At 48.3% G+C, this 7,770-nt stretch overlaps 1 protein-coding gene across 1 annotated transcript in view; it reads right to left on the bottom strand.

Moving 5' to 3' along the window:
• Positions 1-539: 539 nt before the first annotated feature.
• The window catches only part of LCMT2 (leucine carboxyl methyltransferase 2), a 25,388-nt gene continuing 18,157 nt past the window's right edge, over positions 540-7,770 (bottom strand). Inside the window, exons 11-14 of the mRNA XM_018571814.1 lie at positions 5,162-5,262; positions 3,326-3,513; positions 2,390-2,525; positions 540-716 (exon numbers count right to left, since the gene is read on the bottom strand). Coding sequence (XP_018427316.1) covers positions 540-716; positions 2,390-2,525; positions 3,326-3,513; positions 5,162-5,262 — 602 coding nt within the window. The remainder of the gene's footprint in view (positions 717-2,389; positions 2,526-3,325; positions 3,514-5,161; positions 5,263-7,770) is intronic.

Below are 7,770 nucleotides of genomic sequence, written 5' to 3'. Positions count from 1 at the left end.
TGTAAAGTAATCCGGATAGTCTGTCAGGGCCCATGGTGTGCCTGCTAGAACATATGATGAACGGTACCAAAAAAAATCACAGGTTAGCCTTCAAAATAGTAGAGCTGAAGAAAAGACATCAATCCTCCGAGGACTGCTGGTAGTAGAAAGGTTTATACCCTGGGCTGGTCTAGAGGTTTATTTTGTTTGCCAGTGTCCAATCCTCCTGTAGGCGACAGTATAACCCAAAAGGTTTAAGACTTCCAGTGTCCCTTACTGAATGAGAAAAAAATATGTTACTTTATACCCAGGCTCGGACAAACCTCATGTCCTGCAGAACCATGACAAAATGAGAAACAAGTTGAGAGAAGAGCAAAAGTGGTTCAGTGGCGGCACTTTTCCAGTTGTGACTTGTCTGTCTTATGTACAATGGGCCCACAGCCATGTCTGTTCTCCTCCACCACAAACTCTCAGCAGTGTCTGTATAACCTATACGAGTCTGTACAGTCTTTCAGCTTGATGACATCACCACCCTGGTCAGACCTCCCTGCCCATCTGTATCAAGGCCAAGCGAGATAGTTTGACATAGCGCAGAGATCGACCACTACAGGCTGCGCATTCAGATGAGTCCCAAATGAGAAGCAGGTTCCACCTCCACCCAGGATGACAATCTGCTTTGAGTCTTGAAGGAGGACAGAACTGTGACCATGCAGCATGAGGGGCCATGTCAACGAGGCCTGCAAGTAAAAAGACAAGTGTTACACTGAAAACCTATAAATAGAAGCAGACAGGGGTGACCTAGCGGGATGATTGGGGAGGGCAAAGGTTTATGGGGAAGGGTGAGAAGAAGGACAGCGGGCAACATGTGTAGAGTTATGGGGAAGGTGTGATAAGAATTTGGGGCAGACGTATGAAGTAGGCATGAAGAGGGTTGGGGACAGAAGGTGGATGTTTATGGGGAATGTTGAGAAGAAGGACAGGGGGAAAAGTGTGGAGAGTTATGGGGAAGGTGTGATATGAATTTGGGGCAGACGCTTATAAAAGTAGGCATAAGGAGGGTTAAGGACCGAAGGTGGATGTTTATGGGGAAGGGTGAGGAGAATAAGAAGCAGAGGCTTATGGGATAAGTGCAAGATGACAGAGGGTGACGGCTTATGGGGAAGGGTAAAGAGGACATGGGGCAGAGTGTGGGGACTTATAGTAAGGGTGGGCAGGGTAGATGACAGCGGGTACAGGTGCAGGCGTATAAAGAAGGGTGAGGAGGATAGGGGGCAGAGTGTGGGGGCTTATAGTAAGGGGGGGCAGGGTAGATGACAGCGGGTACAGGTGCAGGCGTATAAAGAAGGGTGAGGAGGATAGGGGGCAGAGTGTGGGGGCTTATAGTAAGGGGGGGCAGGGTAGATGACAGCGGGTACAGGTGCAGGCGTATAAAGAAGGGTGAGGAGGATAGGGGGCAGAGTGTGGGGGCTTATAGTAAGGGGGGGCAGGGTAGATGACAGCGGGTACAGGTGCAGGCGTATAAAGAAGGGTGAGGAGGATAGGGGGCAGAGTGTGGGGGCTTATAGTAAGGGGGGGCAGGGTAGATGACAGCGGGTACAGGTGCAGGCGTATAAAGAAGGGTGAGGAGGATAGGGGGCAGAGTGTGGGGGCTTATAGTAAGGGGGGGCAGGGTAGATGACAGCGGGTACAGGTGCAGGCGTATAAAGAAGGGTGAGGAGGATAGGGGGCAGAGTGTGGGGGCTTATAGTAAGGGGGGGCAGGGTAGATGACAGCGGGTACAGGTGCAGGCGTATAAAGAAGGGTGAGGAGGATAGGGGGCAGAGTGTGGGGGCTTATAGTAAGGGGGGGCAGGGTAGATGACAGCGGGTACAGGTGCAGGCGTATAAAGAAGGGTGAGGAGGATAGGGGGCAGAGTGTGGGGGCTTATAGTAAGGGGGGGCAGGGTAGATGACAGCGGGTACAGGTGCAGGCGTATAAAGAAGGGTGAGGAGGATAGGGGGCAGAGTGTGGGGGCTTATAGTAAGGGGGGGCAGGGTAGATGACAGCGGGTACAGGTGCAGGCGTATAAAGAAGGGTGAGGAGGATAGGGGGCAGAGTGTGGGGGCTTATAGTAAGGGGGGGCAGGGTAGATGACAGCGGGTACAGGTGCAGGCGTATAAAGAAGGGTGAGGAGGATAGGGGGCAGAGTGTGGGGGCTTATAGTAAGGGGGGGCAGGGTAGATGACAGCAGGTACAGGTGCAGGCTTATAAAGAAGGGTGAGGAGGATAGGGGCAGAGGGTGTAGACCATGACAAGAATTCCGTTCATAGACTATGGCCAAGTTGAATTGTGGAGTAATTTTATTTCCAGTTGTAAGGAATCATCTCCGTGTGTATTGTAGAAGGATAGCAGCCCTCGGTCACATACTCACAGTATCAAGCTGAAATTCACCAACTTGTCCGGTTTTCAGATCTACTACAGCCAATCCTGGTACACCTCGTCTGTGTATCCAGACTCCTCCGACTAGAAGCAGCTTGTCGCCAATCACATGCGAGGTGTGAGCGTACCTGGGGGAAAGGCGGTGACAGCACACACAAAAATGAAAGCTTAATCTGCTGGCAGTCTGCCTTCCCCTTAGGGAACACTCCGGGATACTGGTAATCTGCGCTGTAGCTCTCGTTAGATACGCACAACACAAACATCATCATTCTAAATAAAACTTCCTAGAATTTGAACAAACGACCTTTTTGAATGTTGTGACGCGACAGCTTTAATAGAGAAAGCGCAGTTACGACCAGCCAGCCGGCAGAGGTACCCAGCGACCAGCGATATAACTTCCATTCGCTGTGCAGCGCCATTGGGACAGACTACAATTCACATCATGCAATGAAAATCGTAGTTGTGATTGGGCGTCAGTGGGATTGGGGGCAGGTTTGTAGCCAATTTACACCTTGCTCTTGGTTATCTGCTGCCTACGTCCACATCGCTGCACGCAAGTTATTATAAACCTTTTTATATTCACATAATAAAACAATAACAAATGTATTCATTTACTTTATAAAGCTTCTTATCTGGTGCTCACAGTCCAACCCTGTATGTGGCTGTGATGAGCGGCCATTACAGTGAGCCTAGGTGAGCTGCGCTTACAATGAGCCGAGGTGAAAGCCAATGGTTTTCAGAAGACAAGACCTGGAGTCTCCCAAAGGAGTGAGCAGCTTTTTTTATGAACACACTGTTAGTGCTTTTGATTGTTTATTTCAAATAAAGTTTGATGTAAAGTCTGCCTCTAAATTAGAAGATTCCAACTGGAGTTATTATAACGCGGTGCCCAGTATACGAGGAGGGGAGTCTTGGGACGTGCCATTACCTGGGAGTGAGAGGGGGGCTCGTCTCCAGCTTCTCCCACTCGAAATGAGTTTGGCGGGGTTGTAAGATGTAAACTGATCCTGTGGGAAGTCCGGACTCGAGGAGACCTCCAGATATAACAGCCGCACCCTTCCATCCAGAAGAGCTTTGACTATGGCACCGCGGAGGAGCCGTGCCCATAACCTGGACCTGCAGAACAAGACAAGATGTTATTGTATAAAATGCTGGGGAAAGCAATGCCAAGGGCTGTGCTGAGGGGTAGGCAGAAGAGGCAATTGCCTTGGGCACTTCAGCGGGGGGAGGGGGGAGTGCAACAAGGGCAGAGTCTGCAACTTATGCTGCTGATGTACTTCAGGACTTATGGAAGTGGTGGGGCACACTTTGGCCTTTACGACTTGGGTGTATAGGACTTTGTCCCAGCACCGCTGAGGAGTCTAGCCATTTACATTGGTCTAACATGTCCAGCTGTCTGCAGACTGGCGGGAGGTGCTGTATTTCAAATGCTTATGGTGAAGGTTTTGAAAGAAAAGTGTTATAAAAGTAAAAGCAAAGATCAGAAAGTAGAAACATGCATGAAGACCCCTAGAAATGGCAGCAGTTTCCAAGGATCTCCATCTGGTCAACCTAAAAGGCATTTAAGTGCCTAGACAGTTGCCCTGAAGAACCCTCCAAACATAAACATTTTACATATTAAATCATTTACTTACTGACCACTAGTGCAATGGGGTCCTTCCCTAATGGGATCCTTCCTTCATTAACCACCAGTGTAATGGGGCTCTTCTTTCACTGACCACCCGTGTAATGGGACCCTTCCTTCATTAACCACCAGTGTAATGGGACCCTTCCTTCATTAACCACCCGTGTAATGGGGCCCTTCCTTCATTAACCACCAGTGTAATGGGACCCTTCCTTCATTAACCACCAGTGTAATGGGATCCTTCCTTCATTAACCACCAGTGTAATGGGATCCTTCCTTCATTAACCACCAGTGTAATGGGGCCCTTCCTTCATTAACCACCAGTGTAATGGGACCCTTCTGTCACTGACCACCAGTGTAATGGGACCCTTCTGTCACTGACCACCAGTGTAATGGGACCCTTCTGTCACTGACCACCAGTGTAATGGGACCCTTCTGTCATTGACCACTAGTGTAATGGGACCCTTCGCTCACCTACCACCAGTGTAATGCGGCTCTTCTTTCACAGACCACCAGTGTAATGGGGCCCTTCCTTCATTAACCACCAGTGTAATGGGACCCTTCTGTCACTGACCACCAGTGTAATGGGACCCTTCTGTCACTGACCACCAGTGTAATGGGACCCTTCTGTCATTGACCACTAGTGTAATGGGACCCTTCGCTCACCTACCACCAGTGTAATGCGGCTCTTCTTTCACAGACCACCATTGTTATGGGGCCCTTCTCTCGATGACCACCATTGTAATAGGGCTCTTCTCTTACCATTTCTCCACTGACCACCAATATGAGGCAGCACTGCAAATTGTATTCTCTGCAATTATCATCTGACCATTATTATTATACTTTTCATTCCGTTATTATTAATGAAATCAATGTTGCCGTATGGAGCAGCCCTGGGTGTCCAATACACCATTACCCCTCATTCCTTATTATTTTATTGTTATATCCCAACTTACTGCAAGCCATAGTAATTATATCCAGGGGTTCCCTGTGACCTGAAAGCTATTTAAAGGGTCCCTCCATGTTAATAAGGTTCCTGTATTACAGGAAGAATTTAATGTTAGTGACCCCAACAAAATGAAGAGAGACATGGAGTAAGACCTGGTCAGCTGCGTCTGTTCTCAGTGCATCACCACCTACCTGAACCCAGCGCGGCTCATCCTCCTGGAGAAAGAGGCCATCTTCCTGCAGGGCTGCAGACGGCACTGAGCGACCTCCAAACACAAAGGTATATTTCTTTCCTGACCGAGGATGAAACGGGCATCGTTATTCAATACAGACATGGAAGCTGGATTGAACAGAACGTTCACCATCTAATCATACACCTCATACAGAAACACCTGATGTACACTGTATGGCCCAAACGTTTGTATACACTCGGCCATCACTTTTACACTGAATGGCCAGATTATTATGACCACCCCATCAGTACTTGGTTGGGCCGCCTCGTGACTCCACGAGATGATGAAAGGTGATGCGAGGAATCTGACACGGCACTGTCGCCCTTCTGTTGTCTTGTACCAGTCTTGCCCCTCCTCCGTTCTGCCCTAACATTGACTAGTCGCTGACGTCCACAATTCGCACGTTCAGACCCAGATTTTCGGCTGACAGTCCGGTCTTTAAACACTTTAACAATGAGCTGCTCTTGAACATTTAACGAATTCTGCTGTTTTGCTGATACTCGCTCCATGGCTCAGAGCGCCAACAATCATCCCGCGTTCAAAGGCTGTTACATCGCGTTGTTTCCCCGTATCTTCAGAAACAAATCACTTCTACTGTCGTGGTAAACAACCCGCTTCCCTATTTATAATGGTCTGGCCCTCTAGCAACTTCAGCGCCAAATTATAGCTCATTTGCCTACAAACGTCAGGTGGTCATAATAGAGGATAGGTTAAATTTAAATCAAAAGTACACCTATCCTTTTTGCCCCCTTCCCCTGACCCCCCATCCACAGATACATACAAGACCCCCAGTGAGGGTTTATGATACGCAGTGCATTAGCAATCTAAATGGCATCCGGTGAAGGTTTACATCTACTTTAAAGCTGAACTCCAGAATTCTGCCCACTTTGGACTTCTCGTTTCCCTTCGTCATGCACATTAATAAACGTTTTTACATATTTTTCAACTAATTCCTAACTTTAAATCCCAACTCTGGTCAAAAAATGAACCACCTCCCACCTATCGTGCATGTGGTTTTCTCTGCTTGAGGAGGGCGCTAACCCACCCCTTGCAGATGGTCCCTTGCCATCCAGTCACGGACATTGCTCTGACATCACTCCTCTCCTGGACCCCACCACTGCACAGCCAATAGTCACGGACATTGCTCTGACATCACTCCTCTCCTGGACCCCACCACTGCACAGCCAATAGGAAGTCACTGTCTGCAACCTACAAATTTTGGGAGAACTATCCATAGCTGCAAAAAGATTTACATTCTGAATCCATTCCTTCATTCTCATCATTTCAGAGCCATAAGAAAGGGGGTTGTATTTGCCCCAAACATGTTGTCTGTTTGATCAACACAATTATCACATTTGTTTTGGACTCCAACATCTGTTTTGGTCTGGCGCTGTTCTGTTTTCTATCCCCGAGCTGCTCCCTGTGCCTCCTATTGGGGACGGGGTGTTTTTGAGCTGCCTAACCATAAGCTAATGAGCTACCTACAAATCAAATTGGGTCCATCATAAAAGACAGCAAGAGACTCCTTCCAATTTGACCCCAATAGTAAGTATTCACGTCACTGCCGGTAAGGAAGGATCCCGTGGGATGAAAACAGAAAAGGAGGAGAGAAGACTTGAACCCAGCACGTCACAAGATTGCAGCCTTATGGAAGTAATAAGGGCATTTATTTTTCATGCCAGCAATCAGTTAGAGGGGGATGGGGGGGACGGGGGTTCTAGTTTTGGGTTAGGCTTTAGGCAGTTTATATATTTCTTCCTTGTGAGGTTGTCGGCTGATTCTGAAAAATTTGCTGTGCGCAGGCGTCTAGGGGAGGATCCATACAGGTGCCACACGTCACATGACCATGGGGAAAAAGGAACTACATTTGCCATGATTCAATGTGCCTGCACACTGGGTTATATGAATGATGTGCCTGCACACTGGGTTATATGAATGATGAGCCTGCACACTGGGTTATATGAATGATGAGCCTGCACACTGGGTTATATGAATGATGAGCCTGCACATTGGGTTACTTGAATAGCTGCCAACCAATGGCTGTGGGCGGGTTGCTACAGGTGCTGTAAAAATTGAACCTGCCCTTAGAAGGAAGCGTGAAGAAGGTGAGCACATGGCCGTCCTCCTTCTCTCAGTGGCAGGACATGGTCCTTGAGCACCCAAGACATAAATGTGCAGAGTTCATCTTTAAATGGGATGAGGGATGACCTGAGTACAGCTTTAAATGGGATGAGGGATGACCTGAGTACAGCTTTAAATGGGATGAGGGATGACCTGAGTACAGCTTTAAATGACCAGCATGAGGGATGACCTGAGTTCAGCTTTAAATGACCAGCATGAGGGAGGACCCGAGTTCAGCTTTAAATGACCAGCATGAGGGATGACCTGAGCTTAGCTTTAAATGACCAGCATGAGGGATGACCTGAGCTTAGCTTTAAATTACCAGCATGAGGGATGGCCCGAGTTCAGCTTTAAATGACCAGCATGAGGGATGACCTGAGCTTAGCTTTAAATTACCAGCATGAGGGATGACCTGAGCTTAGCTTTAAATGACCAGCATGAGGGATG

The sequence above is a fragment of the Nanorana parkeri genome, unplaced genomic scaffold, assembly GCF_000935625.1.
Source record: "Nanorana parkeri isolate BGI_ZX_2015 unplaced genomic scaffold, ASM93562v1 scaffold1846, whole genome shotgun sequence".
In the NCBI taxonomy this organism is placed as follows: domain Eukaryota; kingdom Metazoa; phylum Chordata; class Amphibia; order Anura; family Dicroglossidae; genus Nanorana; species Nanorana parkeri.
This window is presented reverse-complemented; position numbering and strand designations above follow the sequence as displayed.